The sequence below is a fragment of the Solea solea genome, chromosome 4 (genome assembly GCF_958295425.1).
Source record: "Solea solea chromosome 4, fSolSol10.1, whole genome shotgun sequence".
Classification (NCBI taxonomy): Eukaryota; Metazoa; Chordata; class Actinopteri; order Pleuronectiformes; family Soleidae; genus Solea; species Solea solea.
The window spans coordinates 19,982,689-20,006,780 of record NC_081137.1 but is presented as its reverse complement, the minus strand read 5'-3'; the positions used below and the strand labels follow the sequence as shown (position 1 = coordinate 20,006,780).

The following is a 24,092-nucleotide window of genomic DNA, read 5'->3' as shown; positions in this document are numbered from 1 at the left end:
TGAGAGAGAGATGGGAGGCAGACGGCGTATCTGCAGTGGAGACTGAAGGACTAAAAATAATTCAGTACTTTTTTGGGTGCAGCCTGTTCCATTATAGAAAAGCAGCACATTGGACAGCTCCTCTCTGGGAACTTGGGTGCATGTAATATTTACTATGATGGTACCGGTACATGAAGCACTTACATGAAGCAAGCAGCACTATGGAAGACTGAACTGCTATTGAAGCGCCAGTGGTACAAGAAACCAAAAGTGCAAGTGTTTTAGCGTGTCCACTGTGCCTAAGCAAATGTGGGTCATCAAAAATGTGTTTTTGTATTGCTCCACTGAGTGTGAAGTGCTTTCCCTGTCACCTCCCTGGCGATCAAGTGACCTCTCAGTGCGGTCGGGACAGAATCCTCGTCTGACCTCCTCCAGAAGCTACAAACAAAAACAGTTTTGCCCAAATTTAAAAGTCAAATATTAACCCTTAGTGTCGCAGGTGCACCCTTGGTAAATTGTCGTGGGAATAACACACAACTCCTTACATGGTAGTGTGTGTGTTTATAGGTCACATAATCAGGCTTTGTGTTGTTGAGTCGAAGTTATGATTCATTTTACAGTATGTGACATTTTTAGTAGTGATATAAAGTAGCATTAATTGTGCAGAAGTCACAAAATGTGACCGTTTTTCTTTGCGTTTGAACTGTGACGCATTTCCAAATTTCACAAATTCAATCCGATTTTAAACCTTATTTATAACATTTTTATTATCGTTGTTGTTTTTTTTGTTGTGTGAATGATTCACGCGTTTCAAATATTTTTTGTGTCCAATCAACACAGCATTCAGTGATGGAGCTTCAGTGGGATGGTGTGTGTGTAAATCAAGCTTCCCCCCCCCAAGTCCTCATAATTTATCCGTTTCTTCACATCGTGCTTGTGCATAATTCGCATACAAATGATCTGCACTTATATTACATATTATTATATTCTTCCTCTGTGCTCCCTGTGCTGGTCCCAAGCTCGGATACATGCGAGCGTTTGCATCAGGAAGTGCATCTGACGTAAAATATTAAGATCATTCGTGGTGGTGACCCCTAAAGACAGGAGTCTAATGGTGCGTGGTCGTGTGTGCTCATGCTCTGCATATAAGTGGCTTATTTAGACATACACTGATGCTCACAGTCAAATAACAATCGTATCATGCAGTGAAGACCGTCTCATAATTGAAACACAACATTTCATTCATGCAATGTAACTGCAGTTCTTTCACACACGGCACATAACGTCAGCAATATAAGCTGATCTCTCTCTGGCTTTAAAAAATGTTAATACATCGATACGACAGCATCAGATCATCAGAGGGAAAAAAATGCTGATTTGTTTGCCAAGGGCAATGGCATTAAATTGACACACCTGACATTCAGGAAAAAGAGCAATCAGCAATGACACACACACACACACACACACAAATACACTTTGTAAACCCCAAACAACCAGATTAATTGTTTTTTGTGTGCGTGTTTTTTTTTTTCCTCTTGCCCCTGTGGAGAAGTGTTCAATTAAAAATGCAGGGCTGAGTGGAAGGCAGCAGCCGCGCATGAATCAACTTGTACAAAACAGGATTTATAAACAATAAGCTGTCAGGATGATTAAATGTGCCTTTAAAGTAAAGAAAGGTATGGTTGGCACAAATAGGCCAAAAAAAAAAAACTCTCTCTCGCTCTCAAACACTCACACACTTTGGGAAGTGATGAGACAGCTCAACTTTTCAATTGAAGCTGCCCATCTTTGGTCAGCCCATAAAATTCCCCTCAGAATCACAGGTCTGAACCGTAAAATTCCCAGTGATAAAAGGAATATATGACAGCCGCAGCCCACACAACCCCCTCCCTCTCTCTCCCTCTCTCTGGGAGATTGCTGTGGATGGCCCGTCCCCTTTGATGTGAGTAAACCCAGGGCTTAACTCTGCTCGGGCCTGGCTGACTGACTCCAATTCTCGAAGGCATTACCGTTCTAACTCTGTAGGGTAAGCCTGTGCTCTGCCACCTCTGGTCCACAGGGGGCTCCTGGGTTAATGTAAAGTGATTGTAGTTTAAAAGTGGAAATTGGGATGTGGGGGGTGGGTTTTGTTGGAGGTGTTAACAAGGTGTGGTTGGAAGTCCTTATCACATGGCTCTTGGATCGCAGGCAGATTATTTCCTATTTACCTGTTTCAAGCTGCGGGGGAGGGGCTAAACACCAGAGTAGCGGCTATGACGGAGCATGGCAACTACAGGTGAACACAGAAGACGGCCTGCTCTGATGTCAGGGGCTTTTTTCTTGCTGTGTTAAATAATATAATAAGAATAATGTACATGCATATTTACAATTCAGGAATCTTATCTTATCCGTCCACTTTTTAATTTAATTCTAATAATAATTCAGGAAATCATCTCATGTACTGTAGGCGCCATTTCAAGCAAAGATTAAAGCACTGCATTGTTGGTGCAGAGAAATTAGATGACAGATTGAGTGTGTGTGTGTGTATCTATAGTTCTCAATTTATCTACCTTTGCTGTAGTGTCCTTGTCATTGCTAACATAAACACCTGGCAGCGGTGGATGGGACTGAAGAAGGGGCAGAATTGCATGTTATTATCCTCTTCTCCGTTGACAGCTCGCGATGATTAAGGACGAATTAAGTATCGCCATCTCCGCCTACTTTTCCACTCACCGCGGAAGCATATGTAATCTGCCGGTAACAGCCATGACATAAACATGAGACATAATCGCTTATTACTCTAACTCATCCAGACAAACTGTGGCATCTTTAGGAGCAGACTGAACTCCCACATGTTACCGACCGGAAAACGCGCACGCACATGTGACTACATGAAAAACCTCTTCCCTGCAAGTGTTGGGGGAAATGCTTGTGAAATGACATTTGGTGAAGATGTAGCTGCCTTGATCTGTTGCCGAGCCGAGCGTGGAAGGTCCCCCAGACACGCGGAGGAGACGGATGGGAAGAGACGGGCCAGGTACGAGCGTGGGGGGGTGGGCGGGGGACGGAGCAAGCCAAAACACATGCAGAGAGGTAGGCAGAGACCCTGGCATTCTGCACGAGTGTAATTTTTACCACATTCCCCCTCATAACAGAAGTCAGTTATTCCGTGTGAGTACACGCGTCGTGTTACTGAATTGCTCTGCATATATAGCTGCTAATTTACTCATGTGTTTTGCTTGTATATCAGAGGAAATTTAAAGGTTCAATGAGGAATTATTGTTGACCGTAACAGAGGGAGGACTCCTCTGCTCCTCCGCCCCCTCCCCTTCCCACGATAGTCAGAGAACCCACGGTGGCCTTCAAACACCAGGAAGGATGTCAGTCTTTGTTGTTTGCCTCTGTAGAGCGAGGCCCTTTCCTGAAGTACATATAAAACGCTTATTCAAAAAGGCTAAAGAAAAGCAAACAAATTCTCCTTTTAAAGCAATAACACAAGCAAACTAAAGGGTGGACAATGGACCTTTTGAAAAACACTTGACTGCATGCGAGTCGCACCTTCTCAATCAGGCAACTGAACCGGACCGCGCAAAAACAGCAGTTCCCGGTTGAGAAGTCCATATCAATTAGCTTTCGAATGTACGGGGTCAATAAATGTGAGCGTTACTGACTAAATCTGAACCTTTACAAGATTGCGTGTGCTCAGATCGATGGCTGCTCACTGGAAAAAAAAGTCTCCGTTTAATACCCCGTACATACTTATCCGAGCAACATATGTAATGTGTTTTTTTGTGAGTATTTATCAGTGACCTGCCCCTTCGGCCTACATGCACCACATATGGTGCTTTTTACAAGATAGACGAAATGTGCTCCTCTCCGTGTTTTAAGTCTTTAGCCGTGCAGCAAAAACATTAGATGACTGTGGTAAACAGACAGACGGGCAGGTCAGTCGGTAGCAGAGAGAGAGACAGAGAGAGAGAGAGAAAGCCAAAGATCCTCTATAATCGTGCTTGTTTTTATTTAAAAGATCATCTGAGTCATCCTCCACTTTAATGTGTATTGTGCCATTTTGGTGCAGTTCAGTGAGCAATTCCTCTTGCACTCAAACCACAAGACCGAGTGTTTGTGCTTTCGCAGGTACTGAGAGTCCGTCAGCGCTTTCTGTCGGCTAAATATAGTGTGCTGCGTTTTGTGTCACTGCATACTGCTCTTGCTATTACAAGACTGATTGCAGCCGTATTGATCTCGCCGGCAGAGGAATCGACCTAAAAACATGTTTGACATCATCTTCGCCTCCTTCCTGCTCCATCTTTTTCACGCCATCCCCTCCGTCCTTTCCATTTCTCCACAGTGCGGGCGATGCATTCTCCCTCACCTCGGTGCCTTGTCTCTTTTTTTTTCAGAAATTGCATTCCTCACACTTTCTCCTCCTTGTCACTCTCGCTGCCATCACTCTTTATCTCTTCTCCAGCACTGACCTTCGCCCTCATCTGTTTACAGCACTCCACTCTTCCTTCTGTGCTTCTCAGATCCTCATCCTCTCCTCTTCAAATGTTTTGCCTCCTCCATCGTCCTTCTTTGCTTTTTGCATTTTCCTTCAACTCCCTTCCTCAGTTGCTTCTTTTTTTTAACTTTGTGCCTTGTCCTCCATCCTTGGCTCCCTGAGTGATTAAGTGATGGCTGGGCTGGCACAGCTGGTGTAGTCGGGCAGACGGCCCATCTTCATGACGGTTGTGCCGCAGTGTCGCTGCCAAATCCTTATTAGGGAAGAAGCACTGTAGTAATCATAACAACAACTCGGTACGTACAGGGTTTTTTTAGGAGGCTCACGGCCTGATTTGGTGTCTGCCGAGATTATCTGATGGGTCATAATATCGCTCAGTAAACAGGTGCGAGCAAAGGTGCGATAAGTGTCCTTAAGCATTTTTCTACTGCGTCTAATTTGCCTTTTCCAGTTTTCCCCACACACCTTCGCCGCGTTGCAGCGTTTACTTCACAGCTCATGCGCGCCGTTCATTAATGCACACCTACACCACCACACAAACTCCTCCTGTCGTGGGGGGGGGGGGGGGGGGGGTTTGACAGTGACTTAGTGACTACTGAGTCGACACTGGAAAGGAAATGTGCAAAGTGTTCTCTCCGGCCCTCGTCGGTTCACGTGGAGGTCACGTAAACCGAGCAAGGGCAGGACAGTTGTGAGTGAGCGGAAACATCTGCGATTTTCTCCTCTCGCAAACGGAATTGTGCTGGTGCAAGAACTCTGCACTAAATTCACTATTAGTCTAAATTCTTGTCTGTTTGGCCCAAGTTTTTCCACCTCAGTTTTAGGTCATGTTGACAGCTTAAGGAGATTAATGCGGGAGCAGGAGTTTGGAGGGAGCGCTGTGAATGTCCTCACCCTTCCCTCCTTGTAATAGTCCGTCCAATCATGAGCCAAGTACACACCGGCCTCTGTGCTGCAGTAATCATCTTTTAGCAGAACCCCTTACCCTCAAAATTAAGTGTGATGGCGCTCTCTGACACAGATGTTGCTGGGACGAGTCGCACATAATTACCACTTACGTGAAACAGCAGCACGACTATAAACCAGAGGTCCGTACATTCTTGACACTTTTATTTAAAGCTCACCTCATTCCCATGTTATCGACCGGTCATAATATCTCCTGAAGTCAAGAGTACATCCAAGTGTTAACACGCCATAAAGGAGATGTTTCATTCCTTCACCGCATTCCAGTTTTTCGAATGATTACTGACATAAAATCAAAGGTCACCACATAATCGGGGGAAACTCACTATGGATTATTACAAGCAGTACCTTTTGGCCCATTGTGTACAAATCATTTCTTATTTGCTGCTGAACATGAAGCAGAGATTATCCGGGGGTTGGTTCAGTGTTTTTGAATGTTTGCCCAAGGCGGTGTGACACTGTGGTTCCTCCCCTTAGACAACACCTGGGATAATGGTGCTTCCTCACCACAGTTTACTTGTTTACTTTCACTGCATGGATTTCTCCTGGATGACTATAATGAGCCCATAGACCATGGAAAAAAAAATAGAGCAAATATTCCACACTGCGCCTGTTTCACATAACTTCAGACACCAGAGATGTAAGAAAATGATCTGTTCTAATGATTTTTGTGAATGAATTATTTAATTATTTCAGTTTTCGATGAATCCGTCGACTATACCAGGGTCCACGAAATGCGACACGCACACTGCGGCACGTGCGCCGAAGTATACCAGGGCCTTAAGTTTAGTCTCATGGAGAATTTTAAAAAATCTCCACAAATCCACAGTATATTCACAAGAAACTTCTTTCTTTTATTTAAAAAACTTAAATTGGGTAATCAATAATCAAAAGAGTTAGCAATTTCTTTAATAGTCAAGGGCTAATTAATTCATATCTTTCAGCTCTTCTCTACTCCTTTTCACCCACATTATAATTCCTTATAACACAGTAACTGTTATATTCTTTTACATATATATATATATATATATATATATATATATATATATATATATATATATATATATATATATAGTCACTGCCGCTCCTCTGAACATGTTTGAAGCCTGCCCACCTCTTTGAAAACCACTGTCATCACATATTCTCACCGGTTTTAATCATGCAGTTGACTATACTGACAATGTGATGCTTTATTCACTTTTCTCTTTTATAGCCCAGATACAAAAATAGCCCCTGTAACCCAATCCCCTCTCGACAGAATTCAATATGTCAAAGACAAAAACAACTTGGAACAAAATACGCTGAAGTCCATCTAATGAATTGTGACTCTCTCACTCCGGAAAAGCAGCTACGTACAGTATGCCATGTCAGATATGCACAAATACGATGTCGCACAATCGTGACGTTCCCTGTTCCTCATGAATTATTTTTGTGCGCTCCAAAAAAAAATCACGCTACAACCAATAAAAGGGCAACATGGGAGCGATGAATGTGTATGCAGCTGTGTGTCTGAGTGTGCCAAACACACACACACACACATGCCGAGTGTCTCTATTATAATGTGACTCAAACTGAACACATAACAAGCGGTGGCAGACAGACAGCACTTCCCTCACACTTCCCTCACATCGCTCCATCTTTGCTTCCTGCCACGGCGGAAACACGCACCAAACACCGACTTGAACAAAAACAGGCTCCGTCTAATTTCGGCCACTTCATGCGTCAGTGCCTTTGTAAAGGTGGGGCACCTTTGTGTGGGCTTTGCAATCTGATGTCCTATTTCGGCTTCTCCCTTATTTGTTCGGCGGGTAATGTAGGAATTCACACAGCACTTGATTCGTCGTCGGGGGAAAAGGGCGCTTTGTTAAACCCGCCGTCAAACACGGATCCCCACAGAAGGTGTCCGGGAAGGAAGTACAGTCATTTTCTATGAATCATTAATCACATTTGTAATTCTTTGTGATGATAAGCAGCTCATGAGCGTCTTTGTATGTTCACAATTTTCCCTGATCAATATAAAAACTAGATAATGAAGGTAATACTGTGCTTATTAAGCTATCGACCACAGCTGTTATTGACTTATTGATTGACAAGACAGAGCAGCAGCTACACAAGATGAAACCTGTATGTACTGTAATATATACGTTAGAATTTGACATAAAACGTTGCCCCTTTTATTTATTTGAAGGCGTAGTACTTTGAGATTTGTTGTTCAAATGTAAAGTGCAATACAAATAAAATCTAGTATTATTATTATTATTGTTAATAATATTATTAGGCTACTTATTATATAAGGCTGCAGAAACCGGTGTTCACATACAGTACTGTATAACATTTGCTAGATAGAGATAGAAAAGCAGATTGATTGTGTTTTCACCTGGTCAGTCAGAGTCAGAGGTGGCCTCACGTTGTGTCCTCTTGTATTAAAAGGGTATCATTTCTAAAGAGCTATAACCGTAAGCACCGGCCAGAGGCAGATGGGCTCGTTAATGCAGTGATGTAGTTATGTAAGACCTGCCATTGCTGCCACTCCTGTCAGTTTATACTGCAGCACACAGAGCTGGAGGGAGAACATGTGAAAACAGGATTGCACGTGTGTGTGTGTGTGTGTGTGTGTTTCTGAGGAACTGGTTGAGATAAGGACTAAGATATGAATTGTAGTCAAGTTAAGGTTAGGGTTTGGCATTGACTGGTTATGTTTAGGCTTAGAGATAACGCTTTGTTTAGGCTGAAAGTCAATGCGAGTGCTTATAGGATAGGTGTGCGAGCGCTGGTGTCTGAGCGGTTCTGTGTGTAGGAACACTGTGGGATGGATGAGGATTAATGTGGTAAATCAGGAGGAATTGACTTGTTGTCTTGGGTTTGATGAACTTTTCTCCCTCTTTAACCCGTCTCCTTCGATTCCCCCACATGCTGCTTTACAGCCAATACAGGCTCTAAACACTTTAATACACGGAGGTAGCGGAAAGAAGGAGGAGAGGAGAAAGAACAAATAAAACAACGAATAAAAAAAGTTGCAAGTCCTTTTCTGAGCATTCATATTAACTCACTGATACATTTCAAAATACTTGAGTGCTGCACTTGACAGTTATTGCAGCGGGTAGACAAAACAGCATTAATAATAAATGAAAAATGCCTTTTAACTTTGCAGTAACAAAATTAGAAACACTGTTTCAGTAGGAAAGGATCGCGTTAGATTAAAGTTGGTCGTAGTAGCAACATCTGATAACAATAAAATATCACTGTTTATCAGGGACTGAAAAAATAGGAACCGCTTTGTGTTTGGGATTTAAAAAAACATAATCTAATGTCACGTAACTGGAAATGAAGCCTCCCCTGTGTCATAATAACACGCTGGTGATGCAGCAGTTCCCCCCGACGAAGCTCAAAGTTCGATTCGGCTCAGAACATGACACAGTTATTCGCCGTTCCCTTGTCGAGCATTGACGAAGGGCACTTAAATTATTCATCCGTGCTGTCCCAGCTTCCAATGGGTCACCAAGCGAAGTGGTACAGTTCCTTAAGGGCGGAGCTAGACACAGTGCCGACAAAGGATCGTCACTTACGAGCGGCGCTATGGGAAAAACACAAAACAGTGGTGTGTTTCCCTGCAGCCGCTGTGTCGTGTTCTTCTCCTGAGTGGAATTAATTAGTGGGGCGACACGGCGTTGCTCTGGTATGATGTCGTGCTATTTATGAAGCTGACACAGCTTCAGACTCTACATACCCCGCTGTGGAAGCACAAGCCAGGTCATAGTGGGCCCTTCCTATCCACAGCGTGGTAAGAAAAAACTGCACTGTACTGACTTTCCAAAGCTTATTAACTTCAATGGATGTGGAGTCACTCGTCAATTAATGAATTAATCCTAGAAAACACGGGGCAACAGAGGCTATTTGGTGCCGGTTGAGTCTTGGTCAGAGTGTAAGATAAACGATGGATGAGCTGCAAGGTCAAAGTTAAATGGACGGTTCAGGGGTTGTTGTTTTTTTAGAAGGGCAGTTGACGCCGTGTTAGCACAGACTTCCATCCCTGAGAGCCCGAGACGCTAATGCTTAAAAACATGGCTGTCAGCAGGGACGCGAGGAAAAACTGTGCCTGCTTGAGTCTATGATATTTGCTCATTCACCTCAGCATTCAACATCCTTTTTTCCTCCAAAACCTCTAAAAAAATCTGTGTTTTTAGCCTGCAAGGCCCCGTTCTGGTAACTTTGTGTCACAACACATCTGAGCATACTGATGCTGATATAAAATCACTAATATTCTCTGTGGACTTCAGTGCAGTGGCGTGAGCGCTTGTTTTTGTGTGAGGCTGCCAGCAGTGTGTAATTGTGCGTCGGGTGCACATACAATGCATTTTCCTTTTCTTTCCGCGAGAACAAAAAGCTTACAACGACATGAATATGCTGATGAAAGTGCAAACCTCCTTCAGGCGTTTGGCGCAAGGTTTCAGGACATGAGAAGTAAACAACGGCGAATTTACATACTGTATTTCTTGAGCTGTTTAATGTGGAACCAGCTGTGCCTGACAACCTGCAATACGAAAGCACTGAAGTGCAAAACAACAACATGCTCAGAGCTGGGTGTTACAACCACCCCTCTGCCCAAGCTCTGTAAACTCTATGTAGATCCGGTGGATTTTTCCCACTCTGACATCTCTGTGTGTGGTTGGGACGACCCACTGCTGTGTGCTTTTGGTTCGAGCCAAACCTGGAAAAGCGGCGTCACAAAGGAGAAGCAGTGTCATTAAGAAAGCTTACAAAGATAAGTTCAATTGACAGAGGGACCTGTAACTCTCAAAGGATGCTATAAACACTGAAATGTGATGTTAGCAGTAGACGTGCAGTACAGGAGCAGCACTGTGGCAGCGCGACGTTCAGGGGGAGCAGTGTTTGAATGAATGAAGCAAACTGAGAGTGAATGAGGATTTATGGAGGGTGTCTGAAGTGCACACAAACATTTTTTCTCTACAAGACCAGTGTGTCTTTGAACTTAACCAAGTGCTGTGGCTGTAGTTTTGGCAGCAAAGCAAGGACGTTGTCATTCATCTGATGATTTGTTCAGTTTTAATGTCGTTACAATGTGTCAAAGAGATTACTTTACTAAAAAGGCTGCATATATAACCACACAATGCCACACAATCCTTAATCTTCTTATGACCATCAAGATAATGAGGCTGCCTGCATTTATATTGATTTTATGGCTGTGGTATTGTCAGGAAATGTTCAATGAGTGAGCGCTTCGGCCCCTTTCTGCTCCTTTTCTTTTCCAAGATAACGTTCACGTTCGATATCTGGCAGTTGGGAATACGCTGACGTCGCGTCTGTGATTGGCCGGTCGTTCCCACGCACCGTAATGACAAGTATATGGGTGCAAAGCTCTATTTCTCTGCTTTCCCGTGCTTTATCCTCCACATGAGGGTCACGCAGGGGTGCTGTGCCAATCTCAGCTGGGCGTCTAGGAGTTACGGTTATGAGAAGTACTCATGGTAACAGAAGGCTTGACATAATTGTCTGGCTCTTACAATAGAAAGAAAGCAGTCGTCTGATGATCTGAATTATTCATTTGTCATAAAACACGGTTATAGAAGCAAAAGAAAAGTTCGATCTGGCCTTTAATCTGCTCCAACCAAATCAGCGCAGCAGTTAATAAGTAATCCTGCCAACAAACAAACGGACCCAAGTGAAAACATCATCTCCTTGGTTGAGGTAACACCAGCATCATTATTATGTCTATAACATCTATAAGTCTATAAGTATACGGAGAACAGAATTTTCTTCTTAGCAATCAAAAGTCCAGCGTGCTCCAACCCCAAAATCATTCTGTAGGATAATCAAGATCCTACTTCATCTCACAGGAAGGACTAAAGCCGCTTTCAGACATGCGCTGATCTCCGGAGATTCTGCCAAGTATTTCCAGAGAAGCTTAATGTGTGACCCAAAGATTTCCGCAGAAGTCGCTCGCTCTGGACATTTTCCCCCCCGTCGGCTCCGTTAATGTCCAAGCAAGTCAGAACCCGAACGCCGGATAATCCACAGCGGGCGTCCTGCAACTGCACATGCTTGAACCACGCAGGTGCCGTCAGAGATTCTCCCTGCTGAAAATGTCTCACCCAGATAACTTATGTAAACACCAAAGATTATCCAAACGCAACATTTACTTTAATTATTAAAGTCCATATAATGATAATGTACAAGAAGGTGATAAACTAAGTGGCTTGCAACCAATTTAACTAACCATTCTTGATGTGTTCTTTCATGATGATTCAGTCACTTCAAAGTAGAAATGTTGCTGGTTTTTTGGGGGGTTTTTTTTGCGTCTCTACCCCCCGTAGATACCAGCGGGTGGTTCAGATCCCATTTAACAACCTGCACGTAAGAGTAGCACTGAGGCAATTTATGGATTACGTATTAAACACCTTTACACTATTTGCCTCTGTAAATTCTGTTTCCATGGTAATATCCAGCATATTCAATTTATTTCTGTTTGCGGGGCTGTTTGTAATCACGAGAACGAGATGGAAAATCGTGAGTTTGACGGGAATATAAAAAAAAAAAAATATATATATATATATATATATTTTTTTTTTTTTTTTTATATATATATATATATATATATAAAAAAAACGTCCAAGCTGTAGTGTGCACGTATGCAAACAAACGTGTCACGATGGCACATTACTGTATCGGAACAGCATGTGGATTAGTGCAACATAAGGTTTAAATAAAAAAAAAAAAAGGTATTGTGAAGAATGGGAGGAGAGAGAGGGGGCATGAAAGGATGGACTGAGTTGTGTGATCTGCCGTGAGGAAAGCAGCGAGCCCTCACTGCTGAGAGCTGTGGACCCCAAAGGCCTTATCGGAAACCAAAACATCTATCAATTATTCAACAGGTACCGAGCGAACCAGCTACAGAGGAGAAGACATGGGAGGAGAGGAGATTTGAGGGAAGCGTGTGGATAGAGGAGATATTGCTCACAAAGGATTAGATTTGTTTTTTGTTTTTTTTCTTGGTCAGTGAGTTCACAAGTGTGTGTGCAGCCATCACTTTTTCACTAATGCCTCAAAGAAACATGGGACTTTAAAGCTACTGTCACTTACTTTACACTTGTGTGCAAGTGTTAGGTTGGAGGGAAAAGTACATTTCATCCTTTTTCCTTCCGAGAATAAGGCGTCAAAATGTATCTGCTGTTGGTAAATTGCGTGAAGTGAACAAAGGGAGCGAGCGAGGGTTACAGCAGCCCGACTAACTTGTGTTACGCTCTCATTTAATCGCGACGGGAGAGGAATTGCAGCAGGAATGTGACATGTGTTGGATGAATTTCTTGGCGAACAAGAGCTGGCTGCAGGGATCTCCCTGATTCCTGTCGTCGCAGTGCAGTTGAGATGTTTGGTCGTTTTTTGAGCCTGTGCCGAAACTCTGCTCACCAGTCAGCCAAGTGGTGTTGAAACCTGATGGATAAACTGCTGCTTGTTGAGAAACGGCTCAAACGATGTCCGTGTGCCATTTTGCTCAAAGCGGTTTGTTTTGCATTTCTAACATAACAGCTCTATAATTATTATTAGTAGTATTTCATCCACTCATTTTGGTGTGTTTCCGAACATTGACCCTCGGACACTTGTATTAAACAAGTGCAAACAAGAGCACTGCAGGTGACTGAAAATCAGCCTGAAAACGCGCACGCATGCACACACACACACACACACACACACACACACACACACACACAGACAAACAACAAGCTTGAGTTGTTGCTAAGTGAGGCTACATTCACAGGCCTCCCCAGGGCTCCTGATAGGGAATAATGTCTCATTTGATTGGGCACCTTGTTCACACAGGACCTTCCTGCTGTGTGCGCAGCCAGCTCTGTGGGTGAAGCGGGGAGATGCACAGTGCACTGTATTTATGAACACTTGAGCTATACAACTTTACTGCAGTGGCAATTAAACAAGCAGTACGAGGCATAAACCGTCGCCACATTGTTTACACCAGAATAGAGAGTTAAAACCCTGACACTTGCAACTGAGAAAATGAGCAATAGTGCAGAATATGTTGACTTTTCCACGGCTGGCTCTATTAACTTTTATGACCCGGAGAGAAAATGGGGAAAGTGCAAAGCAACATGATTGTATGTCTGGATAAATGTGTGTTGAAGCTATGCTTGGCAAGACAGTTAAAATAAAATACTGCAATTTCATGCTCTGCACAGTATAATTTGCACTTGGCGTGTGTGTGTGTGTGTGTGTGTGTGTGTGTGTGTTTGTTTGGCATTGAAAACAATCCCCGTTCATTAAGTATTTCTTTTGTTTCTGCGTTATGTTTGTGGGAGTTCACCAGTTTGGATTCTTGACGCACTTTTAACATGATGACAGTGTATTGATAACAAATGCAGCGCACAGTCCGGAGAGGGGACGTGCGCCTCGGCAATAAAGGAGATTTCATCAGGCGGACCACAGTGCGCTCGGACGCGGGCAGAAGAAAGAAGGAGTCTGTGAGTGACCTTGAGATCAGGCAGCGGGAGCAGTTGCAAAGGTCATTGATATGCACAGCCATCACACGGACGCCCACTGTGTGTCGGCATGATTGCTGATGCATTCCGTCCTGTTCTCCGCGATGACTTGAATTACAGATGTAATTGATTCTCATATGAATTCCGTTCCAGACGTCAAATCCCAGGATAATTCAGTGCACTAATACGATACGTCCACTGATTTTTGCGATCCCGTATAAAGTGTCCCTGTGTCCTAATCTGTAAAATCTGCACAATGTCTCAGGATGTCGGCGCCATAAGAGCAAATTTGGACCAATCTCCGGGACTCATCTACTCCACCATTTGGTGCTCTCTGGTGCAAATAAATATTTCGTCACTAATCCGTATGTTATTATCGTCCATCAAGGCTTTTATAGATGCTAGAAAACACACGTGCACACGAGAACGACAACAAGCTCTGATTGTTTGAGTGTAGAGTTGACATTGGCCCACAGCAAAATAGCCAACTGTCAGTTAGGAGAGCAGAAATCTCACAGTAGACATTTTTCTTAAGGTGGTTTATATATGTTGTTTTTTTAAACCAGAATAAATGAACAAACAGAAATGCAGTTTGGAGCGGATGATCACCACTTCTGCTTGGACACAGTTGTGTAAATGTTTGGATCAAACGAGAACAATTTAAAAAGTCTCATAATCAGGCGAGAGACCAGGTTGAAGCCTGAGTCTGATGAACAGTGACTTGCAATTTCACCGTCACATATTGATATTGATCAGTGAATCGAGCGCACGGCTGAAGTCGGTAGTGCTGTCACTTTTTTTACTTTATTCCAAATTTGATATTATTTCCAACTTGGGTATGATGTAGTAAGTTCACGTTGGAACTGTGATCACGTGCTGAAAAATGCAGGCTGCATAAGCAACGACATCACAGCACGTGAGGAGGTGTTGTGACTCTACTGAATACCCGCTTATATCCTAACCTGATATTCTCTGTAAGCTGGCTCATAAATGTGTCTGTGCGCTCTGAGCACGTGTTCTCATTCGAGGGTGATATTGTAAAAAGATCTCCACTCAATCCCAATAAGGTTAGCAGTCTTGTGTTTTTGTCTGCCTTGAAAATGTAGTGCCATATTTGAGGTGTTAGACCGTCATTCTGTTGTCAGGTTGTTCTCTGCCTACTCAGGTCATACACATTACATTACAGGTCATTCAAATATTTGGAGTACATCCGTTGGAGGAACCAGTGCTGGATGAAATTGTGTAAAGAAGAAATGATATGACGTGAGGACATTCATTGTGATTCTGAAGAAGCAGGAGCAGCAATTGTTCACATGTTGACGCATATTTCATGCCATTATTCCCCCGAAATGTCAAGCTTGATCAAAAATATGTCTGAGCCATAACATGCAGAACCAAGAACCAAGAACCAAGGTTAAAACCAAGGACTGGATGGTGAAATGTCTCTTAAATGTTAACAACCACCAGTATAGGAACACATCAGGAGTGGAAACTAAAATTAGGACTGACCTGTTACTTAATTAGTTATTTTTTAATTAGTTATCTGGTATTCTAAGGACATGTCAGTCATGAAACCCCAGGATTGTCTTCATGTTTTAAGCCATCGCCACTTTACAGCCTCACCTGAGGACGGCCCCGCCAGGACCTGGGGTGTGTCCTGCAGCCAGTAGATTTTCCAGTGTTGTTTGAATTATAAATAGACTTTCCATCATCCTCTCATTCAGTCGCCAGTGCTAGGTCTGGTCTGCAAGTAGTGGCGCCAACTAGTGGTGCTGACCTACATATAAAGCAGCATTTCTCACTCCTGCTCCAACTGGTCAGTGAAGGAGGCGCTTTTTGTCCTTGTTGCCCTTCTTGGATGAAACATGACCTTGAGACACACTTAGTGCTCCGGAGGGCACGGCACTGGTGCCACTTCTGTCTCTCAACTGTTGTTGCCAGGCACTTCAGTACCTGGTTATGCCTCCATGGGTACCCGGCCTTGGGAGAGACTCACTTAACAACCAGCGAGGGTGTGTCTGAGGCTACCTGGGGTCGAGCACAGCCGGTAGCACTCTGCCGTGCTGGAGGTTCTGGGGAAAAGGGAGGACGTCTTAAGAGGCTCTACACAGGAAACGAATTCTGCTTCTTGCCTCCGTCTCCCACATGGCACTTCCAGCTGATCCTCCTTTGTTTTATACTCTCTCATTTCAGCCAATTGTCCCTGCTTTGTCTGTGTGCCTGCCTTAGCCTGCTCCCACCACCTGGCCTCCAGGACGACCACCTTTCTCTGTTTTGATTTGATCTGAGGTTTGATTCCAAATGTTTATGTTCAAAAACAAATAGAAAAAGATTCATTCTTAGACCAAGCCCCCGTCCTCCTTGATGGATGTGCATCACCATGTTTAAAAACCAGGCTTAAAAAAAAAAAAAATGTGTTGTTGAGTCAAAGTGATGATTCATTTTATTTCACATTTTTAGTAGTGATATAGTGATATAGTAGCGTTCATTATGCAGAGGTCACAAAATAGAGCATTTCTCTTTCCTTTTTGTTCATAAAAATGAGCCAAGTGAACTTTGAACTGTGACGTTGTTTCCAAATTGCACAAATTCAATCCGATTTTAAACATTTTGAGGACTTTTTGCTCAGGTGTGTTTGTATAGTTGGTAAAAATGAAAGAAATTTTTCATCAGATTGCCTAGGTTGTGCTGGAAAGAAAAGGATATAAGACACTCTATATTACACATTCTTATACCCCTCTGTATATACTGTAATGCAGCCAAAATGCTCTTTGTTATAAGTGTTACACTAAAAGTAGAAGAATAGAATGGATGGAACGTTGTAGAGAAGGTTTACTGTGTTAATCACATTAGATTTGTCTGATCCACTCTCGGGACTATAAAATGTCATCCATGTTCATGAGCATGCTTATTCATTATGCTACTCAAATGTACTCGAAATAGAACAGCACAACTCTAACAACACATGGAGAAAATCAACAAATTAATCATTTAGGGAATCGGTTTATTGATTTTAAGGCGGAAATTCCAAATATTCCCTGGTTCCTGTGTCTATATTGTGCTTTCCTAGATCAAACTACTTTATAGTTTATGATAATGAACTAAATATCTCTGCATGTAGGATAATTGATTTTGGCCTCTGTATATTAAAGAGCCCATTAATGCCAATTATAATGAACAACTTTCTTAAGTAAATATAGCTGCATTTACTCATCATTTAAAAAATCAGTTACAGAAACCATGATGAGATAAAAACCCAGCGGGATTACTTCGTTATATTATACGAAGGCCTTTCATTTTGTACCGTTATTGATACAAGTTTTATTTCCCAGTGTCGATGTGTGTGGGGGAAAAAATAAAATCTGCAGATATATTGAGACGACTGCAAAGTTGGGAGTTCGGAGGCAAAGTCAAGGAAGGGAAACAAATCCAGCTTCAAACAAGCTGGAAAACAAAGCTTCGGCAGCTACCCAAACCAGCACGCTGTGGCAGCCAATCAGCCTGCCAGGCCTCTCTCCTCTCAGACGGAGGCTGGCAGCACGAACTGGCCAAGCAGAGAGATACAGAGAGAATGAGAGATGGACAAGGACAGAAAGAAAGGGGGGAGTTTTCATAACACAAAAACACACTTATACTCCTCTTCTTTTCCCTTTCTCTCTCTCTCTCTCTTAATCCCACCACAGAGAGATACTGTGGGCAAAGGTGACAGACATAGATAACTGTACATCAGGCAGAGTGCACAGTTACTCTGACTCTTAAACATGCAGTACAGTATTTGTAGGTGGAACTACAGCAATCACTGGTGTGTGTGTGCATGTGCGTGTGGGTGCGGCGCTATCCGTCTGAAATTACAGGCAGATTAAAATTAAATCTCATCTCCCTCGAGCCAACAGGTTCTCTTTGTCTCCCTTCTGCTCTGTCATACGTGCACACGCTCGGTGACAGCACTAATCAGCGCCCTGTCAAGCCCATCAGGTCCCCGCCCTTAATGAGCAGATCTCGGGGCCGGCTTATTGCCCCGACTTGAGCCGACCGAGTGAGCTACTAGACGACGTTTGCAAGGGGTTTGTGTGTTTTTGTTTCCCCCTCCGACACTGAAATGACGAATGGGCAATCGTCCAGTGTCTCTATGAACGACTGATTTTCTATTATGCTCTCAATCAGCTGTGTGCGGCACTCGACACACAACAGTATTCTGACAAGCTGTCTGTCACAGCTGGAGTACCCCCCCCCCAATCCTTCCCCGTCTTCTTTTTTCTTTTCTGTGGGGGTGGGCTGCAGAGATTGACAGATGGGTGAGTCACTGCCTCGCAAATAGCCTTAAAAACATCAGTGTGTTGTTTTGCATCATAATGTCAACTATGAGTGAGTGAGTGAGTGAGTGGTGACGGAAAACCAATTTACAGTTTGTGAAATGAACGAATTTGGCAAAAAAATAAGAGATTTTTAACTGGGTCTTCACACATATGTGCATTCATATGAGCATGGGAACCGAGTATCAGCAACATAAGAATCTGAACTCCTGTTTTGAAGGAATTTGGACTGCGACATATTGTGTTTTCGCAGACGTCACCTATTGGACGATGCCAGCTGTCAATCACACTGGTGTCCACTCATATGTTGTGCCATACTTTATCATCTGTTTTCCTGTAAATGGAATCACAATTTACAAAATTGGCATAATGTGCATTTGGGGATTAGGCAGATTGGACACCGTAGGTGTGAGTGAATGGTTTTCTGTCTCTCTGGCGATCTGTCCAGTGTGCACCCCGCCATTTGCCCTATGTCAACTGGGATTGGCAGCAACGCCCCCCTGTGGAGGATAAAGCGGTATAGAAGATGAATGAATGAGTGAGTGAGACATAATGACCATGAACTCAAAGGATTGGTCCACCCGGCACAAGACAATCCAGACTCTTTTCCTACCAAGAGCTACCAGAACACAGCGTCCCTGTCCATCTTCAAGAAGCTCTTGAAGATCCAGCTCTTCCAAGATGCATCTTCTGTCCTAGCACTTACCTTAACCCCCCCCCCCCCCCAGCCCTCCCTGCCTGCACCATCTCCTTCTGCACTTGGATCCACTTCTGCACTCTCACCCTCTGTCAGTCCACTGTTCCTATGTCGCTTGTTCCTCTTTTGTAAGTCGCTATGGATTAAATGTAAATGTAACTCCTCGGGAAAATGTGACTGACACATCAAGTGAGAAATAGGCTCTAGACTTGCATTCAAATTGAGTTCTTTTTTGCAACCAGCAGAGTCGCCCCCTTGTGGCGATGTAGAGAACAAGAAACAGAAACAATTGGCCTGGGTGCCAGAAGGAAGAAATAAGGAGGTTTAGCTCATTCACTCGCTGTAGAAAATCTACTGAAAAATATTGGACTCTGTGCATGTGACTATAAGACCAGTGTTGTGGAGGAGATGGGATGAGTGACATGAATGAAACAGCAGTTTTTTTGTGCCTCTTCCTGCTGATTTTGACCAAAAATCAATCGTATATATAAACAACATTCAAGCAATGTACACTTGTCTTTAGTTTATCATCCTCTAATCCCAATTAATATGGCTTTTATCATAGAAACCGCACTCCAATTGTTATTTAGTCTTTCTGAATCACTTGATCCCTGTTGATAAAACTGTGAAGGCTTTATTTGTGTCTCCCTGTCACCACATCAACCGGAAGGTCATATACTGTAGCAGCGCAAACATCGTGGAGCCGCGTGTCAGCAGCGTGTGTGAGTAAACATCAAGGTGCTGAGCGCGCGCGCGCGCATGTGTCCACCTGCTTTTCTCTTCTCCCTACTGTGTGTATGTGGCCCAGTGGGTGAGAGGCACCGTCTCTCCTGGCGCGCGCAGAAAACAAAATATCCTGCTGTTGCCTCATTCTGTCACGCAAATGTAACCACACTCACGCACACACACACGTAAGCTCGGGCTGTGCGCGCGCACGACACGAAGCACCCAAACACAAAACTTTTACATTTAAATGAAAGAAAATTACATTAGTGAACTTTTTCCTTTATCTCTCTCCCTCGCTCTGTGTTTATGTTCCACGCACACGCACGCGCACAGGCAGCACCAGACGTCCTCGTGCAACTTCCATAAACTGCAGTGCGGCAGCAGTTCGCTATTTTAAGATTTTTTTTTTGTACATGAAGTGGATAAATATTTAATTGCCTTTCCAGTCCCGGCCCCACACAGCTGATTGGTCGGCTGCTGTAAGTCATTTCCATTCTTTTATTATTATTTTAAGACAAACAGAGGGACGGGGGAGTCTCGTGCTACGACCATGTTTAACCTACATTTGAAACAAAAACAAAAACACACACACACACACACACAGAGTCTTCTTACCTCTCTTGAACATGTTGGCAGCAGCTGTTTGGACCCGTCTAGTGTCGGTGCTGAAGTAGCATCCTGGTGTGAGTCCGACCCTGTGCTGCTGCTGATGCTGCTGCTGCTGATGATGAGGAGTGAATTGTTATTTTTTGATTCCCTTTGACCGCTGACAGTCTTCAAGTCTCGTCTCCTCAGTGGCTCTAGTTTGACGAGATGAAGGAGGAGGAGGAGGAGGAGGAGGAGGAGGAAGAGGAGCAGGGAGTCGGATGATGTTGGAAAAAAAACAGCAGATACACAAATGTCACCGGATACAAACGAAGTTGCGTCGTCCGCAGAGGAAATCTCGTTCCGCCCCAAAAAGCAAAAAGAAAAAACACTTTGGAATAATTCAACTCACCGCCATAACTGGTGTTTATGGGTCAGTGACTTTATTTCATGTCCAGAGAAAAGAGGAAAAATAAAGAGGATTTAAAACAGTCCAGAGAAGAGCGCAAAGTTCCTTTTATGTCTTCATCACCAGCATCAGCATCATCCTCTTCCTCCCGCGGGCTAGTCAGGGCGCGTGCAGGTCAGGTGGAGTCTCAGATGTGCTGTGTGTGAATCGCTAGTGTCGTCTATACTGTCTCTGTTACTGGAGAGCTGTGAGGCAGCCGCTTCAATCCCCCTCCCACTGCGAGATGTGACTGATGAAAGCCTCCCTCTCTCTCTCTCTCCCTCCCTCCCTCTTTCTCTCTCCCTCTCTTTCTCAAATAGGATATGCTTTATTGGCATGACAGGGAAGAAGAAGAAGAAGCCATGTTGATGAAGCAGTTAGGATCCCATATTAAAATCCTCCTGCTCCCTGTATCAGTGCTCATGCTTCCACTCATGTTCAATTGCACTACAACAAAGCCACACACATGCTCAATAGCCACAGATGCTGCATAAACAATATTACAACAGTGCTTATTATATACAGTTCATTTGCTCTGTCCCTTTCCTGGTCAGCACTGCTTCGTTGACGTGGTCATAATCACATTAAAAAGCTGCAGCTTCATGTCCAACAAGGTTTAAGAAGCAAGTCTGAGTCGGAAAACGAAACGAAAACAAATAAAAATGAACACCAGCGCACTGACAAAGCAATTCATCCCAAGAAAATAGTTCAACAAAACTGAAAAAAAAATATAAAAGAAATGGATTTTTCTTCACCTCTGCTGCTTTACCACATTTTATATGGAAATATTGCTCTTCAGTGCAAAAGTACAGAGCGTTTTCAATGTTTATATTATGAGTTGGATAAAGTGTTATAGATGTTTGTTGTTTGTTTGTTTGTTTGCTGACTAAGTGTGCGCTACATCAGCCTACAAGAAACAATAGCATAATAATCGTAATTTCAATTTGAAAGTCTGCATTTGTTGCTCATGATCAGTAGAAATAATATCTGGACAAGGTCTCTCCATAGCAGAGGTTTCAAACTCATGGCCCGAGGACCACGTGTGGCCCTCCAATCCATTCGATGTTGTCTGCCTGATTTATGTTTATTTCAGTAATTGTTTTATTTTGCATTATAAATTTCATTTTTATCGTATTTTCGTTCCATGTCAACACAGATCTATCATTGCGATATCATGATGGACATTTGTGATGTCATTTTAAGCTCATATCGCCCATCCTCCTACTAAATTGTTCCTTTTTTCTTTTTCTTTTTCCCCCAAAAAAGTTTTTCACTTGACTGGCCCCCTACTGGCCAGACTAGATGCACTGTGGCCCCAAGGGTCATTTGACCTCTGCTCTATAGTCACACTGGCCATTTGGACCACTAAAATGGTAACATTGGCAAGGTCTGATGAAGGAGAACCTAACTGATTCTCCAACAGAGCTTCAGAAACCCTCTGCAGAGAAGGAGAACCTGTCAACTTAGAAGACGTATTCAGCAGCACTCCATCAATCAGGCCTTTTGTAGTAGAGTGGAAAGATAAAAGCCACTCTGAGTAAAAGGAAAAGACCAACATCCCATTTAGAGTTGACCACACATCATTAAAAGGACTCGGCACTGGTGAGGATAAATATTCCTGGGTCAGATGAGATGAGATCAAACAGCAGCAGGTTGTGGAGTCACCTATAATCTGAACTTGGCATCATTTTATCACCTCTAGGTTTGTGTTTTGGCTGGCACCGTGTCAGTTTTTGCAAGTGGAGGTTCACCGCCAAGTCACCTTCAACCAGGCATAATACTGGACGATACCATCTGTCAATCACAGTGGTGTCTAATCGTATGTTGCCTTGCTTTATCATCCATTTTCCTCCAAATGAGAACATAATTTTCTTGCTTTTGAGGAAAATGTAAATGAATGTGATGTTTGAGACTTGGGGTTTGTCACCCCCTTGTGGCTATTCAATATATTGTTACTTCAGGGTTGGCCTCATCCGGCACACTTGAAGACTGTGTCCACTTTTTATATGCGGCCCATGGATGAGACACAGTTGAAATCTTTGCCCGGAAGAACTTTGTCCAGTGAGCACCACGCTCAGCTAATTTCTCCTCAGCAGCGGCAGGGACAAGGAAATTGATTAGAAACGAGAGGAGGGATGAATGCAGCCAAATATTGTACGGAGCAGTACTGGAAAACTGCTCTGGCATGCATGCAACCTGAAACTGGGTCAATGGTTCACCTTTCAGCAGGGAGAATGAACCAAAGAACCAAAGCAAACAGCCAAGACAATGCTGGAGCGTCTCCAAGACGAGCCTCTGACTGTCCCCCGGGTAGAGCAGCCAAGGCGCGGATTTAAACCCCGGTGAACATCTGTGGAGAAACCTGAAAACCTGCAGTTCACAGTGACAGCACTAACAGAGCTTGAGAGGATCTTGCTGGAAGAAAGAGATTGACTGCCCAAATCCTGGTGTTGCAAGGCTTGCAGAGACTTCCCGGGAAAGACTGAAAGCTGTAATTGCTGCCAGAGTTGCTTCTCCAGAGTGCTGCATAAACGAGCTGTAATTGCAATTCATCTAAGACTAAAGCGTGGATACAAAGGACAAGTGGCAGGAGTGGTCTTCTGCTGCTGTGGCTTTGACGGGTTGTGAGTTCAGAGATTGTCTTCTTCATATCTTGATTGTATGAGCGTTTATATGAGTTAAAGTTGTTTTCTCCTCTGACCTCTGGCACCAAGGAATTCCTGCCCTTGATTCCCAGGAGATCAGCAGTTTTTTGACATAATCAGACCAGATTCAAAATTCTCTTAAGTCACGTTTCTTCTCCATTCATCCGTCCTCTGTTTAAGCTTCACCAGGTCATCTGGACCACGTCTGCATGCCTTAATGCACTGAGATGCAGTCATGTGGTTGGCTGATTAGATATTTGCATTAAAAGGCAGTGTACCTAATAAAGTGGCACCTGCAGCCACTATGTATATGCAATATTATGCCGTTTCTATGACATTTTCCTGTTTCTTTGACAAATTCTTAGATGCTTTACAAAGTTTGTGTCCATAAAGCGTCCATAAATGCTGAATTGACTGTATTTGAATGCATCTCTAATATTTTGGTCTCTCACAGTGTCCAGATGGTTCTGTCAGTGCCGCGCTGTTTCATCCGTTCATCATTGAAGTTTATTTTGAGTTCTTGCAGTCCAACGGCTCATACTCTTTCCCTTTTTATTCTTGGCTATAATTTGATCGCTCCAGATTGAATGAGGCTTTGTACTCTCTCTCAATCTATTACAACCAGTATCTTTCTATTTCCTCTTATTTGTAGACCTTGGCTGTAAATCTTTTGAATTTGCCAGCGAAACAGGATACCTCTTTAATCGTGTGTTTGTGTGTGTGTGTGTGTGTGAATGTAAAATGAC

At 43.4% G+C, this 24,092-nt stretch overlaps 1 protein-coding gene across 1 annotated transcript in view; it reads right to left on the bottom strand.

Annotated features, from left to right (window-relative positions):
- The window catches only part of LOC131457949 (reticulon-4 receptor-like 1), a 71,212-nt gene extending 50,288 nt beyond the window's left edge, over positions 1-20,924 (bottom strand). Inside the window, exons 1-2 of the mRNA XM_058626498.1 lie at positions 20,666-20,924; positions 20,284-20,468 (exon numbers count right to left, since the gene is read on the bottom strand). Coding sequence (XP_058482481.1) covers positions 20,284-20,296 — 13 coding nt within the window. The 5' untranslated portion in view covers positions 20,297-20,468; positions 20,666-20,924. The remainder of the gene's footprint in view (positions 1-20,283; positions 20,469-20,665) is intronic.
- Positions 20,925-24,092: the final 3,168 nt, after the last annotated feature.